At 51.3% G+C, this 21,231-nt stretch overlaps 2 protein-coding genes across 4 annotated transcripts in view; one reads left to right on the top strand and one right to left on the bottom strand.

Annotated features, from left to right (window-relative positions):
• Positions 1–8,532, bottom strand: part of LOC122676649 (putative selection and upkeep of intraepithelial T-cells protein 1 homolog) — a 165,489-nt gene extending 156,957 nt beyond the window's left edge. The window contains exon 1 of the mRNA XM_043876137.1: positions 8,351–8,532. The gene's annotated coding sequence lies outside the window, so the exon portion shown is untranslated. The remainder of the gene's footprint in view (positions 1–8,350) is intronic.
• TRABD2B (TraB domain containing 2B) overlaps positions 6,995–21,231 on the top strand; it is a 219,183-nt gene continuing 204,946 nt past the window's right edge. For all 3 annotated transcript variants that reach the window (XM_043876128.1, XM_043876130.1, XM_043876131.1), the window contains exons 1-2: positions 6,995–8,028; positions 10,102–10,662. In XM_043876128.1, coding sequence (XP_043732063.1) covers positions 7,153–8,028; positions 10,102–10,662 — 1,437 coding nt within the window. In that variant the 5' untranslated portion in view covers positions 6,995–7,152. The remainder of the gene's footprint in view (positions 8,029–10,101; positions 10,663–21,231) is intronic.

Raw genomic sequence — 21,231 nt, forward strand, 5'->3', positions numbered from 1 at the left:
CTTCAGCATCAGTCCTTCCAATGAACACGCAGGACTGATCTCCTTTATGATGGACTGGTTGGATCTCCTTGCAGTCCAAGGGACTCTCAAGAGTCCTCAACAACACCACAGTTTAAAAGCATCAATTCTTCGGCACTCAGCTTTCTCCACAGTCCAACTCTCACATCCGTACATGACCACTGGAAAAACCATAGCTTTGACTAGATGGACCTTTGTTGGCAAAGTAATGTCTCTGCTTTTTAATATGCTATCTAGGTTGGTCATAACTTTCCTTCCAAGGAGTAAGCGTCTTTTAATTTCATGGCTGCAATCACCATCTGCAGTGATTTTGGAGCCCCCAAAAATAAAGTCTGACACTGTTTCCACTGTTCCCCCATCTATTTGCCATGAAGTGATGGGACCAGGAGCCATGATCTTAGTTTTCTGAATGCTGAGTTTTAAGTCAATTTTTTCACTCTCCTCTTTCACTTTCATCAGGAGGCTCCTTAGTTCCTCTTCACTTTCTGCCATAAGGGTGGTGTCATCTGCATATCTGAGGTTATTGATATTTCTCCCAGCAACCTTGATTCCAGCTTGTGCTTCTTCCAGTCCAGCGTTTCTCATGATGTACTCTGCATAGAAGTTAAATAAGCAGGGTGACAATATACAGCCTTGATGTACTCCTTATCCTATTTGGAACCAGTCTGTTGTTCCATGTCCAGTTCTAACTGTTGCTTCCTGACCTGCATACAGGTTTCTCAAGAGGTAGGTCAGGTGGTCTGGTATACCCATCTATTGAAGAATTTTCTTCAGTTTACTGTGATCCACACAGTCAAAGGCTTTGGCATCATAGTCAACAAAGCAGAAATAGATGTTTTTCTGGAACTCTCTTGCTTTTTTGATGATCCAGCGGATGTTGGAAATTTGATCTGTGGTTCCTCTGCCTTTTCTAAAACATGCCAAATGTTCCTCTAGGGGCAAGAAGGGTCAATCCATTTGCAATAAGGCATATACTTTTACACCTATTGACCGGTATGAAACTGGAAGTTCACAGAATTTAACTAAATTGCCCAAGGTCTTAGTGCTGCAACGTGGGCAGCAAGGATTCAAATCCCCATCTTCTTGGTTCACCAGCACATGCTCTTCCTTCCAGCTCACTGCACTAGAGGCTTGAGCCCCCCTTCCCTCACCCTGGTCAGCTCACACACTCACAGATCCGTGCTAATTACACAGCTATGTAAAACGTTATATGTGGTTTGTTATTTTATATCCAGGAACATGGTCCACAGCCTTCATTACATAAAGCAGCTGTGTGTATACTTGGGGTCTAAGTGCTATTTAGCGGTCAGCTCGATGGGGTATTTTGTTTCAAGCATCACATTTCTTTTTTCCCCTTCCATACTTCTACTAATGCCTAAATAGAGGACTAGAGCCTCAGATGGCTCAGGCTAAAGTGAAAGGCAAAAGTTTCCTAAATGACAAATGTCCCACTGTCCTAATGAGATCAGGAGAGACAGCCCAGGATGTGCCCCGTGTGGTGTGAATGTGTCCTCCAGTGACTGTGTGTGTGTGTTCACAAGATGCACCCAGTCTGGCTCAAACACCTTTCACTACCTTCCCACTCGTGTCTTAAAGGAAGTGAGTGGTTCAGCAGAAAGAACCAGACCATCTAGACCTTCAAATTATCAGCTGTGTTACTTGAATATGTCATATGTCCCCTCTGAGACTCAGTTTCCTCGTCTTTAAAATGGGGGTAAAAATACCTGTCCCACAGTGTTGCTGAGATCCTTTAGATCAGTGGTCCCCAACTTCTTTGGCACCAGGAACCAGTTTCATGGAAGATAATTTTTCCAGGGACCTGGATCAGAGGGATGGTTCTGAGATGATTCAAGCACACTACATTTATTGTGTGCTTTACTTCTATCATTATTACATCAGCTCCACCTCAGATCATCAGATCCCAGAGGCTGGGGTCCCCTGCTTTAGATAAAGAATCTGGCATAGAACTGGTCTATGATAATCCCCAGTTCTTACTCCTCCTTCACTTGCAGAGACCTGGTCCATATCACCCCACCCCACTGCAACCCATATCACCCCTCTCCTTCGGCCAGAATGTCCTAGACCCTGACCCTCCTCTGCCTCATCACTTTCATCATTCCTCTTAACTGGGTCACAAACAAGGCTCTTTCCACCTATTTAAATCCCACTTTCCTCTACAGCCGAATACAAATCCCATGCCTCCTGGTTTAATGCCCCTGACCTTCCAGTTCTCACTGGCTTTTCCTGAACTTTTACGATTACTACATGATTCACCTGGCACTGAAATGCATTTTAACTAGTCACCTGAATAATTTTTGTGTTGTTCAACAATGGCAAGTAGCCAGAGGTCGGGACTGTATTCCTTCATGCCTGCAGACATGAGGACCCATAACTATTTGTGAGTTAACAGAGTCAATGCAGACCATTTTTCTTCCATCCCTGATGTCTGCAAACACAGGGCTGTGAATGCATCTCTTCAGGAACTTGACATGTTCACTACCCTCAGTTAGCACAATTTATGGAGAATAACCCAAGACGATTATATCCTCTACAGGGCAAGATGAACGGCTTTCCAAAGTCATACATGGCCCTTCCTGGTGCAGTCTTATTTCTGATCATCCCCAATGGTTCTCAAGTTCTAGCTTATGGCATTCCCAGTAATGGCAGAGAGTCAATTGGTGGTTGCTTCGGCCAAGGAGAACTGCAGAGATGGAGGTTGGTGGGGAGGAAGGACCGTGGTTAAGACCAAGAAGATGGGGATTTGAATCCTTGCTGCCCATGTTGCAGCACTAAGACCTGCGCTTACACCTCCCTACCTTTGCACTCACTGTTCCCACTGTCTGAAATGACTTTCCATTCCTCACATCCCCTGTCCAAATACTGCTCATCCTGAGAGATCAACTCAAGCATCACCTTCTCAGCAAGACCTTTGCTGGCCTCCTCTCTCCTAAGCCTGACTTTCTTCTCTCCTAAGGTTGCTGCTCTCCCTCAGCCCCCATCTGTTTCCCAAAGTGCTATTTGTGGGTATCTCTGTCTCCCTCCCTGGGTGGCAAGCTCCCTGAGGACAGAACTCTGGGCTGATTCCTCTGTGTCCTGCTCCCCCACTGGGCCAGATCTAGCAGCACTTTCTGTTTTTAATGAACGCCATCTTATCTGGTAAGTTTGCTCCTCGGTTGCACTTCTGTGGTGAGTATTTTCCTGCTCCTGTGAGAGAATGAGTACCCTTTTGGAATCATCTCAGCCTCTGCCTTTTTTTCTGGTTCTTTCTACCACTCTAGTGTATTAAGCACTACGGATCCCTACATGGTCTCAGAATCCTCTTGCCGTCTTTCCCACCTCCCAAGGACATCATGACCTTCAACCTTCAAAGATTAACTTCCAACCCACTAAGACTAGGGTAAGGGCACTTTCCCGGTGGTCCAGTGGCTAAGACTCTGTGCTCCCAGTGTCTGAGGCCCGGGTTCTACCCCTGGTCGGGGAACTAGATCCCACATACTGCACATGCTGCAACTAAGACTTGGCTCACCCCAATAAATGAAAATATTTTCTAAAAGACTGGGGAAGACAGAGTTTGGGGGTGGGTAGGAGTAGGGTACATCTGAGATAGAGCTGGAGCTGGGAGTCAGGCCACTTCAGGTCCACTGGAAAATACCGATGTGGCCCACGACCAGGGCTATGGCTGGACAAGAAAGCAGCCCGCTGGCTCAGAGCAAAGGTTCTCCTTTGGTCCAGCCCAGCAGGGGAGCCCCTCACCTCCCTGCCTGAAAGACGCCCCTCGACAGGACCGGGGCTCCTGGATCTGCTCAAGAGGCAGACTTTGTTGGTTTAGTTCTGCTACAAGGCTTCTGTTTCTGCCTCGGCTGTTATAGCCTTCAGACTCCTAGTACCCACCTGATTGAACAACTCAATTAAAATGCAATCAAAGGAAAGTGACCGGGGAGAGAAGGCAGGCATCTGAGTCCACTGCTTGCCTCCTGAGCCCCGTGCCCCTTCCCATCCTGCCTACAGGTCCCTGGGCAGGCAGTGGCCATGGACCTCTGGACTCAAGTGCTGGGCACAGAAGACCCTTAAAGGTCTCTGATCCCTGCACTGTTCATCTTGATGACAGGGTAACTGAGGTCTAGGCAAGACAGCTCAACCACCTGAAGCCACTCAGGGAGAGGTTAGCAGAAGCCTGTGGAATCTCTAGGACTTTAATATAGCTCATCCAGGACTGCTCACCGTATACCAGGTGGGAGAAAAAATTGTTTGAAAACACAGAAACCCCTATTCTTGGGGACCACCCTCTCCTGGGGCCTCAAACTAGTTTGTTCTTCTTTGGGACTAACAAGTTTATGGAAATAAAACTCACATACCATACAATTCACCCATTTAAACTATACAATATACTGGGTTTTTTAGTATATTCACAGAGTTGTGCAACCATCACAACAATCACAACAATCAATTTTAGAATAGTTTCATTATTTTCCAAAGAAATACAGTTCCTTTTAACCACGGTCCTTCCTCCCCACCAACCTCCATCTATCTCTGCATTCCTCCTTGGCCGAAGCAACCACCAGGTGACTCTCTGCTTCTATATATGTGCCTATTCTGGACATTTCATATAAGTGGAATCATATTATATATGCCTTTTTGTGACTGGCTTCTTTTATTTAGCATAATCTTTTCAAGATTGAGCCATACTGACTGTAGCATGTATCACCACCTCATTCTTCTTTTATGGCCAAATAGTATTCCATTCTATGACCCTACATAGAATTGGTACAGCCACTCATCAGTTAATGGACATTAGGGTTGGTTCTCCCTTTTAGCTATTTTCTACTATCAACATTTGTGTACAAGTTTTTGTGAGATGCTTTCAGTTTTCTTGGCTATGTACCTAGGAGTGGAAAAACTTGTTTGTTCTTGCATGTCAGTAATAGTATCAGTAACCATACATACCGGTGAGGATCCTAAAGTATTATTGTACACACTGACTGAGAAAAACAGTGAGGGCAAGAAACAGGGTGAAACAAGAGAGGCACAGAGAGGTTAATTGTTTTGACCTGGCCACACAGTCATAGAAGAGGACCATGGAGGAGGAAGTCATAACTGGCTCTCATGATAATTAGCCAATGAAACATTTATAATTTTAGGAAAAAAGCCCTGGAACATTTTAAAACTCATACACATAGTCACGTGCACCGTCACTTAACTATATGGGCTCCTTTTTAATTTCATCAGGTCCTTTGTTACCTACGATCTGCCTTGTGTTCTAGGTCCCTGTGAAGACCATCGCACACACTCTCGGTGGAATTAAATCCTCCTCCCACTCCCCAGGCTTTTCACCTCATCCTCGCCACGGGGAGTGCTGACTTTGCAGGGAGTTTTGGAGCCTTGAGAAGTGGAGGCTCTTTAAACGACTTCTCTTTTGTCGCAGCTGCAGTTCTCAGAGCTCTGTGTGTGGGAAGCACGGAGCCACACTGTTCTCTCACACCATCCGGGCCCTTTGGCCTGATCTGCATCTGTCACCAGATGTGTGCATAGCAAAGAGCTGAGGGGGCTTTGACACCCAGCAGGTGGAACCAGATGAAGCTGCCCACAGTCATTATTTCTGACCTTCAGAAATGATGATCTCAGGTGAGTCAGCCTGGAAGTCTCTGGGAGCCCCTCCTTACCTTCTCGGTTCCCCACCAAAGATCCAGGTTCTGGGCTCCAGAAGCTTTTCAGCCCCTGCAGCCCAGCGGATCTTTCCTGTTCAGCTTCTAGAGTGGCCATTCAGCTGCTCTCACTGCTGCCTGAAGCAGTGGGAGGCACTGGAGAGCCCGGAGTCCGGGACCTTCTCCACTCACTGCCCGTCTACCCAGTGATCTGTCTACCTTCAGCTTGACCCCTCCACTCCAGGCCTCCTGAAAGCATGGATCAGCCCCAGCCACCCTCTACGTCAAGTCTTGCAATGATTCCCCATCACCTAGTACATAACAAGTTCAACACCTGGCCAAAGGACACAACTTAAGTTCTTCCCGCTGGGTTTTTGCTCCAGCCATGCCTAACTCCTAGCAGACCCCTGCAGGTACCCACGCTCTCCCACCTGCTCCGTTGCTCAGCGACCCCTGACTTATCCTTCAAGACCTCTCCCAGGAGTCTTCCCTGAGCCCCGGGGCTGAATGAGGAAACTTTTCTCTCTGTTCCCATATCTCTGTGCTTCTGTCTCTCCTGGCACTTACCGTCCATATTTGAATTACCTGTTTGCAAGTTTGTCCCCATCTACCCTCCTCCATAGGCTGCCGGCTCTGACAACTTCACCTCATTCTTCCTCCAGTCTCTATCCTCGGGCTAGAGTCAGCGAACTCTTCTTAACACAAGTAAGCAGTGGTGGCCATGACTCAGTTCCCCTCTTGCCTGGAAACCATCCAGAGGCTTGGGTCTTGCCTCTTGGCCTTCTCTAAGTTTCATTTGCCTCTCCAGAACTGAAGGAGCCTGGTTTTAAGGGCTCTTTCAACTTTTAAGGTCTAAGGAACTGGGATATTGATCCTCACCCTTGCAGGACCCCTCACCAGGATCTTGTGTGGTACAAAGATTTAGATGGAGAAAACTGTTTAAATGTTTTACGTCTGAAGAAATTTTGAGGAAGATCATTTTGTTGTTTTGTTTTAATGCAGCTAGTGTCTGCAGAACACCTACTAACCACGTGCCAGCATTGGGAACAGTGGTTTGATACAAAGTTGTAGATACCAGCTTCCGGAGATTTCCTTTGAGTGCTGCCTTCCAGCCAGTCTGGGAGCGCCGACCCACTCCAGTTCCTCTCCTCTCTCGCTATTCACGGCTCCAGGACTTGTCTGGTCCATCTCCCCACATTTGCCTCTTCCCCGGGCCAGTGGAGTCCAGAGCAGAGCGGATTGAAGTTGGCCCTTCGGATTTCGGCCCAGGCGCCCTCTGGCGGCCGCGCGCGGAAGCTGCGGCCCGGAGGGGAGCTGGCGAAGGGAGGAGGGAGGGAGATCGAGGAGGAGGCGCGGGCAGGGGAGGAGAGGAAAAAGTTGCGCTGGGAAGTTTGGAAAGTTGGAAAGTGGCTGCTGCGGGCTTCGCCTCCCTCCGCGCGTGTGTGTGAGGGAGCGAGCGAGGGAACAGGAGAAGAGTGAGCGAGCGCCTGCCATGCCCATCAGACCCCGCCTCACCGCGCCCGGGCGCAGAGCTCGCCCGGACTCCCTGCGGCCCGGCCCGGACCGGCGCGGCCCCGGCCCCCCGCCCCCCGCGCCGGGTCCTCCCCTCCCCCCGCCCCGGCGGCCCCAGCCCCCCGCCCGGCCCGGCTCCGCGCCGCTCTCCCGCCCTCCTCTCTCCCTCCCTCCCGGCCGCGGAGCAGCATGGCGGAGCCCGGGCAGCGGCCGCGCGGCCGCCCGCCGCCCCTCTGAGCCCCGCTCGGGGGCCACCGGGCGCCCCAGACCCGACCCCCGCCCCCGCCGCGCCCGCCGCCGCACTTGTCCCGCCGCGCGCCTCCTGGAGCGCCGCGCACCCCTGGGATCCTTGAGCGCCCCGGGTCCCCAGCATAACCCCGGGTCCTCGCGCGCCCGCCGTCCCGGTACTGCTCCGGGAACACCGCGCACCCCTGGACCGCGACGCAGCTCCGGGACCTCCGCAGGTCCCGGGACCCCGGCGCGCTCTCACAGCCCCGGGGCTCGTCCAAGCGGGCGGCGCGCCCCGGTGAGGGGGCCCCGCCCCAGAGGATCCCCCTCTTACCGCAGACGGAGCCCCGCCCCAAAGGGACCCCCGGGTCCAGCAGGGACATTCAGCCACGCCCCAAAGGGCTCCCGGTATCCCGCGTCCGGAGCCCAGCGCTGCGGAGGAACCTCTGTGCCCAGCCGGGGGCTGCCTGCCCCGCTGAGGGGGCGCCGCCCAGGACGGTCCCCCGCGCCCCGCAGGCCCGGCAGGATGCACGCCGCCCTGGCAGGGCCGCTGCTCGCCGCCCTCCTGGCCACCGCCCGCGCCCGCCCGCAGCCCCCGGACGGAGGACAGTGCCGGCCGCCCGGATCGGTGAGCGAGCGCCCGCCCGGCCACTCTCCCGGCCGCCGGCCACTCCAGCCCCGCGGGGACGATGGTTTGGGGGTCCTGCCTTCCGCACCCACCTCGGCCCACCCGCTCCACCTCTCCGCTCCGGGCGCTGCCTCGGGCGCCCTGCCCTGGCTTCTGCCGCCCGAGTTCCTGCCCCGTGCGGGGAACCGAGTTGGGGCGCTCCCTCTCCAGCTCCTTCTCCACCCGCTGACGCTCTCGGGCTCTCCTCGGACTTTCGGTCCCGCTTGGACCTTTCCTCTCTGTGCCCTTTTGGACTCCCGTCTTACTTTGATCCCGTCTTTACCCTTTGGTTCCTCTTTTCCCACTTCTGACACTGTTTCTGCCGTTCCTTGCCTTTCTCTTCTCTGCCCCTTCCTCTCGTTCACACGCTCAGACTCCTCGCAGGCTCCCCTCTTTCTCTTGACCCCCGCCGGTGACCTCAGGCAAACTTTCTCCATCTCTAGTCCAGGCCCCAGCACCCACGCTCCCAAGTGTCCGCGGTTTCACAAAAAGGATGAAGATTCCAGAGGAGAGGGAAAGAAAGTGCCAGGACATGCTGGCCTAATATTTCTTTGGGGGTTGAGTAATTACTAGGTCTCCTAATTTTCCTTCCAAACGAAGGAATCCCTTGATTTCCCTCAGTCTCTCTCCCTCAAAGTGTAAATTAGTGCCTTGAAAATAACCCTGGATTGGAGACCAGGGAGCAGGAAACCGTCTGTAGGGTCCTCACTGGCTTCCCGGTTAGTTGACCTTGGGCAAGGTGCACCTCCAGCGACCTGACTTGTGCGGAAACAGGGAGCTTGGCGCCAGGCAGAGCCTTCAGTGCTAGTCTCTCACCAGGATGCTGAGGTTTACATTTGTTGGCTGTTAGTAAAGTAAGGTACTATTCCCTTTTCCCACCCCGACAGATACTTTTCTTTTGTACTAGAATCAGGCAGAAAAATTTTATGAGTTGACCGAAAGCTTGCAGGTGGTGCCTGGCAGTGGACAGTCTAGGGGGAGTTCCAGGGTGGTTGGCAGTGGACAGTTCAGAGGATGTTCCTGGGTGGAAAATGACTTTGCCTGAGAGACATGAGAGACCTTTTTCATGTCCCTTGACCCCTGGACCTAAACTGGATTGGAGAAATGACCCATGTCTTCACGACCCTCCTTCATCTCTACACACACACACACACACACAAACACACACATTCCTCTTCAGAGCCTAGGTGATGGCAGACAATTGGACTTGGAGCCCAGGTACACCTTTTAAGGGGAGGAGCCTGGAAAGCATGTACATTTCTTGGGACTAATTCTGTGGAATCTTTCCCTCCCAAACCAGGGCCTTGAGACTTTACTTAGCCTGCAGGTTTTAAAGCACTTTCTCATCTGTGGTTTCAGCTGGTGGAGCAAAGTGACTGACACCCCAGACCTGCCCTCCAAAAAGAAAACTGCATCCGCCCTGCTGAATGGGGAAGTAGCTGTTTAAATAGGCTATTTTTAATAGGTGTTCTGCTTTCAAAGTGCTCTTGGCGTGTATCTTCTAATGGTTGGATTTAAAAGTTATATGACTTCCTCCCTTCTTGCCAGAGCAGGACTCTTGGTCCCCCTCTCCCCACCCTCCACATGAAACACCGCTGGTGAAGGTTTGGCTTGGCCAAGATTAAATATTCTCAGGTGGTGTGGCAGTCCTTGGCACTCACAGCTAGAGCCAATCATAACGAGAGCTTCCTTCACTGCCTTCACTCCCTCTGAGCCTGGCACTGCTCTCAGGGCTTATTTACATAGATTGTGTCTTTTCATTCTCCCAGGAATCTTTGAGGTGGCTGCTCTCAGCTCCCATTTTACAGATGGGGAAACTGAGTCTGTGGGAAGTGAAACAGTGTGCTTAAGATCATAGAGTCAAGACAGGCCAAAGCCAGGATTTGAATGTGGGTCTCAGTTTCCAAAGCCCTTGCTCCTTCCCATGGCCCTAGGTTGGTCTCTGTCTTCTTATCCCCACCTCCACCTGCCCCCTCTGTTCTAACCTTTTGCTGGCTTCAGCCTGACTGCTTTCCTTCACCTCTCCTTCTGCAGCAGAGGGACCTGAACTCCTTCCTGTGGACTATTCGGCGCGACCCCCCGGCCTACCTGTTTGGCACCATCCACGTCCCGTACACCCGTGTCTGGGACTTCATCCCAGACAACTCCAAGGCAGCCTTCCAGGCCAGTGCCCGCGTCTACTTCGAGCTGGACCTGACCGACCCCTACACAATCTCGGCACTGGCCAGCTGCCAGCTGCTGCCGCACGGGGAGAACCTGCAGGACGTGCTGCCCCGCGAGCTCTACTGGCGTCTGAAGCGCCACCTGGACTACGTGAAGCTGATGATGCCGTCATGGATGACACCCGCGCAGCGGGGCAAGGGGCTCTACGCCGACTACCTATTCAACGCCATCGCGGGCAACTGGGAGCGCAAGAGGCCGGTGTGGGTGATGCTCATGGTGAACTCACTCACAGAGACCGATGTTCGCTCCCGTGGCGTGCCAGTGCTTGACCTTTACCTAGCCCAGCAGGCTGAGAAGATGAAGAAGAGCACCGGGGCTGTGGAGCGCGTGGAGGAGCAATGCCATCCGCTCAATGGGCTCAACTTCTCCCAGGTAAGCCCGGGGCGCCCGGGTCCCAGAGCCCAGCCGTTCCCATGTGCCTTCCTCCTCTTCTCAGATTGTCTTCCTCCTGCTTCCAGATCCTGTTCTTCCCTTAAAAGGAGAGGATCTTTCGAGATGTGGGGCAGCTCTTGGACTGCCTTTGTGGTGGTCTGAGGACAAACTGGTGTGTGCTGAACTTGGGGGTGAGAGTTCGGGTGTTTGCTTCTGTCTCAGTATGCCACCTGGCCGGGATGTGTACACTCCCCACCTGCTGTGCCCGCCCAAGCAGAAAGAATTTCCCTCGGAGCATCACAGTGATGAGAAGCAGAGAGGTGCTAGTTTGCGCCTGACTTTCCCTGAGGCCCTGGGGTCTCAAGAGCAGGAGGCTGTCCTGAGGCCATTGGGAGACATTGGGAGGATGCATCTAGGCAGCCGTTTGTGTGTGTGTGCGTACACGTGTACGGAGGACGCATAGAGGGAGATGTGCTTCCTGGGATTGGGAAGCAGGAGAGGTGCGATGGACCTGGTGTCTGCTGACCCTGGCTTGCAAGTTGAGGTAAAGAGCTGCCAAATTTCCTGGGGGCCTCTACAAAGCTCCATGTGCCCCTCGGACTGCCTCCCTAGGCTGAGAGAAAGTCAGCAAGGATAGTTTAGGGGTTAATAATTTCAGAGAGATGTGTTCACTTCAAGGTTGACAGTTCTGATTTCTGAACCTCAGGCATGGGGGTAGGGAGGAGGGCGGAGCTTACCCAGCAAAGTGTCGTTAAAAGCCCTGTCTCCGTGGGCAGAGGTCACTCACAACTCACTGGCCCCAAACTCAACTCTGAAGCCCTGGGAACAATGAGTTCACATCTGCGCCTTGAGACGGCCTGTCAATCCCAGAATGGGCTCGCTGAGTCAGGGGTTGGTGGCTCCTGCAAGCAGGACCCTAGACAGGGCCCCGGGCCCATGCCGCAAGTGAGGCATGGTCCCCAAGACATGCTTTCCCAGGAAGGAGCCAGCCCGGTAAATTGCCTGGGCTAGAAGCTCTACCGTTGGAACCAGACCTGCTTGTGCTCCCGAGATGCTGCAAGCTCTTCACCAGGGAAACAGGAGCAGAAACTGATCCCCCTTCGGAGATTTCTGGCTTTTGTTTTTCCAGGGGAAATGCAATATTGTCCCCAGGGAGGTAAGAAGCCAGATTGATTTGCCGGCCAAATGAAAGACGGGTTTGTCGTTCTCCTGCTGGCTCTCCCATAATTGTGGAGTCCTTACCCAGAGGGCCCGGTGGCAGGAATATTGGGGCAGTTAGTCACGCCCCGCAGGGTTCTGACTACGCCTGACTCCTTCTCCGCGGGGAAAAATCCTGTGCATTCTCTGGCCCAGCGCTGATTCCTCTGAACGTACCGGCTCGCTCCCTCTGAAGTGACTTTTCCCTTGCCAGCCTCAGGAGCTGATATTATCTGCGTTAGGCTCCCCAGTGCTCACCGCCCATCTCATTTTGGAGACAGGTTTGTGGGAGGCCTCTCTGTTCAGAGGCCTCATGACTGGCCTCGATGTCTTTTTTTAGGCTGGGAAGGTGGGTGACCCACTGTCCCTCTCAACACCCTCTTTGTACCAACCACAGAGGAATCTGACCAGAGCCAAAGGGAGCACACAGACCCTCTGGTTAAACAGCCCCTGACTTTAATCTGTCTCTCTTAAAACAACAAAACTATCTTTCTTCGAGGTCTGGAAACACTGCTGTGCAACCAAAGGATGGCTCTGGTAGGTTGAAAACATTTGCTGGAAAGCATGCGAGGTTATGTTTTAGGAAAAGTTCCTGAGAGCCATTCATCGGCCAGCAAGAAGCCCGCTGACAGTCTCCAAAGCCCACGTTTGAAGATCAAACAGACTCAAATCTCTGGTTTCAAAAATGCACCCACCCCATCACCAGCCTGGGCCCACTCTTAAAATTGTTCTTGGGTCCAGCTCCCTGAGAGGGCTGCAGGAAGTAAGTCCTGAACAAAAGAAAACAGGATTCCTCTCGGTTCCCTAATCTGCACACCCTTCACCACCTGCCAGAGTGCCTGACCCCGCCAATTTGTCCTGTTATCATTTTGGAGCAAGGTGATGAAATCTCTCCTCCATACTCGTGGGCAGACATGGGCTAACTGGGAAGGGAGAGATTCCAGAGCCTGGGCAGATGGAGTTGTTAGGGATCCCCAACCCCAAAGTCAGAAATGCAACAACAGCCTTCTCAGTAAAATTGTATGCACGCGTGCACAGTTTGATATGAACATCTGTGATGCATTATTGTACTGAAATATCTGTTAAGTGCATCAGATTTTTATTTTTTCTTTCCTCCCAGCATTACTGTTATTGCAAAATATTTGGGGAGGGGGGAGCAATGAGAGAAGACGGTGAGGGTAAAAAAAAGCTTGAAAAGAGAGTGCGTTTTGTTAAGACCTGGGATTTTAGTTTTAATTTTAGTATTTCTCAAAATTCTTTTATTTTCTTCTGTCAGAAATACCACATTTTCCCTAGCTAAATGGAGAAAGAAAGCTATACCAGCTAAAGGTAGGACTTATGTAAAAGTTTCTTCCGTCTTTGTACAGCATGAAAGATTAAGCTTCTTGGCCCTGGTCTCTAATTTTAATATGAACTGAGCGTACTGAACCCAACATCACTGTGTGTTTGCTATGTGACCTTGAGCAAGTCACTTCCCCTCTCTGGCCCTTGTTTTTCCCATCTGTGAAATGAGACACCAGGATTAGGTCATCATTCAAGCCACTCAACCCTGACATTCCATGGGACGATTTTAATCAACTCCATGTGCCGGGCACCCCGCAGGAGGCTCTGCACGCTTTTTCATCTTGTTGGAGTCTCACAACCCTATGACTTTCTTAGGTGGGCACTCCGAAAGCCTGGATGACTTGACCAAGGCCACGTGGCTAATAAGGAACAGAGCCAGTCTGCCTGACTTAAGGGAAGGATGCAGTCCGCGTGCTGCCCTGCATTGATTCCCTGGACGTCCTGCGTCTAGGTGGTTCGTGTCCTGCAGTTCTTCCTTCAGTACACTCTTTGGTATCCTTCTTTCCTTTAGGGTAAAGGGCTCAACAGTTTACTTCTTGGAGAATTTGTCCTTCTAGAGAAATTATTTCTTTTGGCTCTGTGGCTGGAGCGGGGATGGTAAAGGCAGGTCCTCTAAAGATTCCTCTGATGTGTTTACAGGCAGTAGTGGGCTGAGGGATGGGAGCCTAGCTTCTAGGTTTCGGTCCCAGCTCTGGCTCCAAAGCCAATGACTTGTGTATAACTCTGGCGTTCTTGTTTATCTCTTGAATGGAGCAGTAGTGACGAGCCTTTTTTTTTTTTTTAACAACTGAGCTGGTTTTGTGAGGATGTGAACCGACGTGACCTGTGGGGGGGTTGTCAGGAGGGTAAGAGACTACCTAGACAAAGGGCCCGTGCTTGGAAAAGAGTCTGGGAGGCTTCAGGACAAGGAAAGAAGGATGCATGGGAAGCATCACCTTCCCCTGTTGGCACCTTCTCCCAGCAGCCATGCCCACTGCCTGTGCTTTGCTGAACAAAGTAAAGCTGGAGTAATAGGAGGTGGTGGTAGCCCCTGAGCTCAGGGGCCTGGGGATGCCTGAGTCTCGAGTCTAGATCTTGTGACAATCTTGAGACCTGCCCATTTCAATCAGCTCTGCTGGCTGCCTCTGGGGATTGGTACCAGCTGCCACGAACGCAGTGGGCTGATCAGGGGACCTCTTTCTCCCTCTAGGGGGCCTCAGTGGCCCCCACTCAGTACAGTGGAGGCCCTGGATGAGGAGCCCTCTAAGTTATGTGGTTCTCCGAGGCAAGACGAAAAAACGAGGACACTGCCATTCTGAACTTGGCTGTGATTTAACTCACATGCCGACGCTGTTCATCCACTGTGTGTGGCTTGGGCGTGGCTGCCAAGGGTGTCCAAGATGTTTGTAAAATTCTACAGCCTCCTCTCAGAGGAGTTAGAAAGCCCAAAGTTATCGTTTATTGAGCTGTGTCTCCATACAGGGTGCTATATTAGACCTTGTAATTACATCATCTCTAATCCTCCCAGAGATGTGACAAGGCCTGTCATTGTATCTCTTTTACAGACAATAAATTAAGGCTTAATAGGTTAAGTCATTCGGTTGTGATTATACAGCCAGGTCAGGCGGACTCAGGATTCAAGCGTGAGTGTGTCTGATGCCAGAGTATGTTTTTCAAGATTCCGAGAGCTGATGTAATTTTGTTTTTAACAGTCAGATGGCATTATCTGGTGATTTGTGTGTGCGTGTTGTAGTGCAGGGAGATCATCGTATCTTGCTAAAAAATAAAATATTAAAAAAATGTATTGAAAGAGATCATTGAAAAGTGCTGAAACTGATTTTCTCCCTGGATTAGAAATTGGATCTGATTCTAAAATAGGAGTTCTTGCCTGGAGAATCCCATGGACAGAGGAGCCTGGCAGGCTACAGTTCCTGGGATCGCAAGAGTTGGACACGACTTAGGGCGCTATCTTTCTTTCTTCTAAAGGCTTGCCCAGCTTTCCAAGGGACCAAGGTGAAGACAGGACCCCTAACACAGGCTAGGCAACACAACTGAATAAAGGGTCTCCTTGGTTATAGTCAGAGGTCCTAGATCTATCTGAGGGAACAGCACATACTATGGGGTGCTTAATTAGGATTTAGAGAGAGACTGAATGGTCAGAAACAACGATATGACCATCCCTGCTTCCCTTCCTTCGTCCAACACTATGGAATGAATGAATGAAGAAAGATGGCACAAGCCACTGTGAAGAGCTCCCTCCTTGAACTTTAATAGTTCCTCACCATCCTACCGGAGAAGGCAATGGCACCCCACTCCAGTACTCTTGCCTGGAAAATCCCATGGACGGAGGAGCCTGGTAGGCTGCAGTCCATGAGGTTGCTAAGAGTCGGACATGACTGCGTGACTTCACTTTCACTTTTATGCGCTGGAGAAGGAAATGGCAACCCACTCCAGTGTTCTTGCCTGGAGAATCCCAGGGCCGGGGGAGCCTGGTGGGCTGCCGTCTATGGGGTCTCACAGAGTCGGACACGACTGATGCGACTTAGCAGCAGCAGCACCATCCTACAAGGACACAAAATGTGGAAATAATGAAGCGGGCAGCGGAGTACAAAATAGGCTCTGGCCCTACCCTCTTTCTACCTTGGCCATGACTTTCGGCTTGTCCTGTCCCTCTCCGGGCCTAGATTGCCCGCTCTGTCCCGCCGCAGTTTCCAGGACCGGCCCGGTTCTGACTTCCGTGTGCCCTTCTGCAGTCCTTGTACTTTGGAGGGCCTGGGCCACCCTGAGATTTCCAGGCTGAATTCTCTGCAGTTGGGAGGGCTGGCCAGCTTGTGTCTGGCGGGCTGCTGCCTATACCTAATCTACGCGTCCTGAAGCCTGCTGGTTCCAGTGGGTGACCTGGTGCTTCTTGCTTCCAGCCTGTCAAGCAGATGGAGCCCCAGCCCGTCATGGCGAGGTCTGGTGTAAAGCTGCCCAATCTTGCAGCCTGCCCTTCCCCAGGACTCCTCCCTCACTGGCTCCCTCATTCATTCAGCCAGAGCATCTTAGTGTCAGCCAGGATAGTACAGGGAGCAGACACTGGGGAGCAGCCTGGATTTTTCCCCTGGGGAGTTTACTGCCAAGCCAGGGGCGTTATCAGTGCTTTCTTCCTAACAGCCGAGGAAACCGAGGCACGGAGAGCCTGTGTGTTAGTCTCCCCTATGTCCTGCCTGCACATCACACGGACAGCCTGTTCTTCCTTTCTCTCGCCATCATACATTCCCATCTCGGAACCCACCTCTCACTTCCCATCCTCCAAGAACGGCTGTTCCTGAGTCCTACCCCCTCCCCCACCCGCTGGGCCTCCATGGCAGCTACCGCAGCACTGACCTTTGGCCTCTCACGTCCATAGCACTTATCCCTATTTGTGGCTTCCTATCAGACCCGTGTGCCCTCCCCAGATGGAAAGGGTAAGACACTTCTCAAGACCAGCTGGGCACCCCTAAGGACCTGCAACCATGCTGAGCTGTCTTCTCCCCAGTATCACCCACAAAGTGAGAGCTTCGGGGTCAGTGTTGGCTCCGAGCACAGGCTGGCCTGGTCCACACCTGTAACTCCAGATCCTGGCCTGGGAGCAGGCCGCTCCTGCAGCCTGCCGCACCCTCTGTGGCTCCCGCCCCAGCCCTGTGGTCAGGAGCTGTTCAGCAAATGTCTGTCACATGGTGTGGAAGTCACCTGGAGGACCCCCGAGGCCTGACCCCTAGACATGTGTACTCTCAGTTTCTTTCTGTGCTCAGAGAGCTGTTTGCAAAGAGCCCCTGCCAGCACAGCAGGCTCTGTCCTTTTTTCTTTTTTCCCCTGACTTGGTTAATTTCAGACTTTAACATTTAATGTTATTAAGCTCAGAAGCAGACACGTAGGATGGCTCAGGTCCTTCCATCAAAGGAGAGTGAGGCCATAAAGCCGGAGATGTGACCAAGATGTCATGAAATATTCTTGTCTCTGAATCAGAAGTTCACAGCATGAAGTCTTCCTGATTTACAGAATCTCTGAGCTGGGACTTGGAGACTCAGGGAATCTAAGAATGGTGAAATCTTAGAACATTAGCCTCAGAGGCATTTTTGGACTCGAAGAATCTTCACATCGTGAAATCCTAGCCCCTTAGCTTTGAAGACTTTTCAGCTCATACACACAGACTTCGAACATCTTAGAGTTGGAAGGGACCAGTTCTCAAGAATTCCAAGAAGTCCCATCCTCAAACACAGTGATCTCCTCCCCACAACTCAGCCTCCCGCCCTCCCCAGGCCAAAGAAAAGCCTGACTTTGTGACGGAGATAAAAATGGGAGCGTGCCTTTGTTAATAGTTCCCATTTGGACATCTCTCAAAGCCAGGAAGAGGTTGCCTGGTAATGCAGCTTTCTGAGGGAGGAAACTGAAGAATAGGACGAGCCTGCAGCCAGCCAGCCAGGCGGCCGTGTTTCTTTCCCCCTCGAGTTTGCTTCTAAATATTATCCACTTCACTCCCTTTTATCTCCCATCACTGGCTCTCTGTCCGCCCACTTAATCCACAGGCAGCCGGTGGCCCAGCCTTCAGCTCTGCTCAGCTGCTGCCAAGCCGTCTGGCCTAGCAGCTCCTCCAGGATCTGCAGGCTTTTAAATCTGCGCAGAATATCCGCTGGAACACAGAACGTTGCCCCAAGCTTGGAAATGCTGTTGCATGTGCTGGGCCCCCTCCCTCTGCAGGAATTTCCTTCTTTTCTCTTCTACTCCTGAATCCTCTGAGATCTCTAAGGCTCAGCTCCATGCTGTACTTCCTCCAGGAAGTCTTCCCAGAATGCTTCTAAATCTCATCTGCTTGGGAGGACTTGGTGCAAGGCTTTCTTTGATGACGCAGCCACATCTATTCTTTCCCTCCGTGAAATGTGTGATGGCATTTTATGATATTCTTTCACCACTTAGATATTTTACATTCTATTGTAATTATTACTGCAGCTGTCTTTTCTTTCCTCATCAACCCAGCTTCAAAACCTAGCTCAAAATATGCTCAAAGTTGATTACAAAATGAGACTGGATGTTTTCCAGTTCTGAAGTTGGGGTCCTGTGGTGTATACTGTGGTTGAGGTGTTGGCAGCTCTGGATGCTAACAGGAGGCTGCCTCTTGGCCTCTGGATTCACAGAAAGCCTCAGACTGCCCACCTGAGACATGGAAGCAGTTTAGTGCTATTGCTGGCCCATTGGTGAGGACTCTATGACACCCGCAGGTCACTGTTGAATTTCTCTATCTCTCCATCCTGGAATGCCTTGGTGTCTTCTCTTCCTCATGTGTTCCTTGCAAACAAAGGCCTCTTTTTTTTTTTTCCTCCTTTTCTCTACTCAGAGTTCATGTGAGCTTCTACAGGGTCACTACATCCCCCACTTTATTTTCACTTAAAAATGTTTAATTTTACCCGTACTTGCTACTTTGCCTGGGCTCCTGTGCTGCCAACCTGTTCTAGTCCTCTCTCCTTTCCTGTCTGTCACACAGTCCTTGATCAGGCCTCCATGCATTTGCTTATGCTCTTCCTCTACCTGAGAGCCCTTCCTGGTTTTTATGGTCTGGCTTTAAGGGTCCCCAAGGGCAGTCATTTGAAAAGCCTGGACCCTTCAAGCAAATGATTCCTTATAGTCAGACTTTCATCCGAGACAATGAAAGTCACCAGATTGGACTGTCCCCTTTCGGCTGATACTGCCTGATCATAACTCAGGCATTCTGAGTTTAGGTGCAATGATGTGATTGGCTTTCAGCGTTGTAAGTTTTTTTTTCCTTTTTGTTTTTGATTTGTTTTTTTTTTTTTTTGAGGCTTACTTGACGACATTGTATTAGAGATTGAGAAAGAGTTAGTGCTCTGGTGACAGGCACCTGTCCCATCATGAGGACCCCACCTTCCTGACCTCTTTTAAACCTAATTCCCTCGTAAAGTCTCCATCTTCAAATACTATCACAGTGGAGGTCAGGGCTTCAGCATATGGATGGAGTGGCACAAATCTGCAGTCCCTAATAGCGAGTGAGTTGTACCGGGGCCACTCTGCATGCTTGACTACCCTTGAAAGGAACCAGAAGGTCATCAGACTTGGCCCACACAGGTCAGGGCCCTGGAGCTGTCTCTGGTGGTGGCCTCAGTCCTGTCCAGTCTCTTCAGGGCCACCTGCTGCTGGCCTGTGTTCCTCTCTTGATTAGGCAAGGTGACTTCTCTGGGGCGGGGGGACCTGCGGGTTTTTTCAGATCTGTCCCTAACCACCGTCCACCTCCCCTGTGCATGATAAGTCACTTGAGTCATGTCTGATTCTTTGGGAACCCATGGACTCTAGCCCACCAGACTCCTCTGTCTGTGGGAATTCTCCAGGCAAGAATACTGGAGTGGGTTGCCATGCCCTTTATAGGGCATGTCCCTATATATATATATTCCTGACACTATATATATATTCCTTTTCTCCCCTTCAGGTCAGGAAGAGCAGGGGAAAGCACTCAATTTTACCTCTCAGTGGCTCTTATCTTGTGAACCTGTTTCTTTGCATAAAGCTTCCTCTCTAGATTCCTCATTCCGAGGAACATCCTGGCCTGACTTAACCTTCAGAACCAAGAATTAGTCAGTATTCACCCAGCATAGCGCAGACTCAGCTCAGAAGCCCCCTAGGATGCCTCCAGGCAGGGCCCAGGACAGGCCAGTGCTCTTTCAGGCAGGGCCTAAAACCATTGCACTCATCAGGAATATAGGTCACCTAAGGCTAGTTACCTAACCTTCTTGGGTCTTAGTTTCCTATCTGTCAATTTCATCTGATTGCTATGAGGATTAACTTGATTATGAAGTGCCAGACACTCATGGTTATTGCATCTTTAAATTAGCATCATCATATAATTTTTCCAGAAATGTTTTTTAGTTCCCACTGTGTGCCAGATACTGGGATTTGTGCTGAGATACAAAAGTGAGCAAGAAGGACGAGGCTGTTCCCCAGTGATGCCTTCCAGGGTGGGGCTGGAGGGAGCAGAAGCACCTTACCCTGTGGGGGACGGTGGAGGGGGGAGCCGTAGGCAAAGAGAGGGGGGTTGGTCGTGGCAGGTAATGTGATGTGCTCTGGGAGCCGGCTTCCCACTCCTGCCCACCTCTGCTCCAGTCGGGGTCAGAGTGCGGTTGGCTTTGCTCAGACGAGATTCCGCTGGTGAGATTCCACTAGCGAAGATGCACGTTTCCCAGAGGCGCTGCACACAGCCCCGCCTGCCCCTCGGTCAGCCCTGGCAACTGTACAGGAGACACGGCAAGCTGCGCCCACGTCCCCTGGCCAGCCCTGCCCTGGGAAGCCAAAGTGCACAGATAAAAGGCCAGCCCTTTTCCAGTTCCTCTTCTGTTTAAAGGACTTACCTGCTTCCTCCCTGTTAGAGTTCTGTTAAGTTTCCTGACCAGTTTTACCTCCTGGCAACTCAGTGCGCCTTCTAGGCGGTTTGTAATTTAAGCCTCCAGCCCCATTTGAAACCGCTTTTGAGAAAAGATGTGGACAGAGAAAGCCTTTCAGATACCTCCCTGTATCATCTTTTTGCCCTAGTTCTCATGGTTTCCTTTCCTTGAACTGCTCTGCTTTGAGTTTGAGGAGAGACAAAAGCCTAATTGGCAATGATAATTCCAACCATTTGCATTGAGGTTTGCAGTTTCCACAGTCTTTCACATGCAATAACTCTAGCTCACAATTCCTCCCGACCCCCCAGACAAACACCTTGAAGGGGGCTGGACCAGTTTCCTGTCCCTACCCCCCATCTCCCCTATTCTGACTCCCAGTGGGCCCCCAGGAGAACTAGTTGGGTGGCTATAAATTCTCCAGGATTATGGGATATTTTTGAGCTCCAGACCCTCTGCTGGGGATGAGATGCAGTCTGAAGAACTGTGTATGGGCTGTGGATGGGTGAACTGAGGCACTTTGGGACCTCAGTGGCCATAATTGGCAGGGTCACTGTGTTTGAGCTTGATTGTTTAGTTGACCCAGCACTATATAGCCCCCATGCCAAGGCCTTTCGGTGGTCTTGCAGGTGACGTTTCTGTT

This window comes from Cervus elaphus, chromosome 20, assembly GCF_910594005.1.
Source record: "Cervus elaphus chromosome 20, mCerEla1.1, whole genome shotgun sequence".
Lineage (NCBI taxonomy): Eukaryota > Metazoa > Chordata > Mammalia > Artiodactyla > Cervidae > Cervus > Cervus elaphus.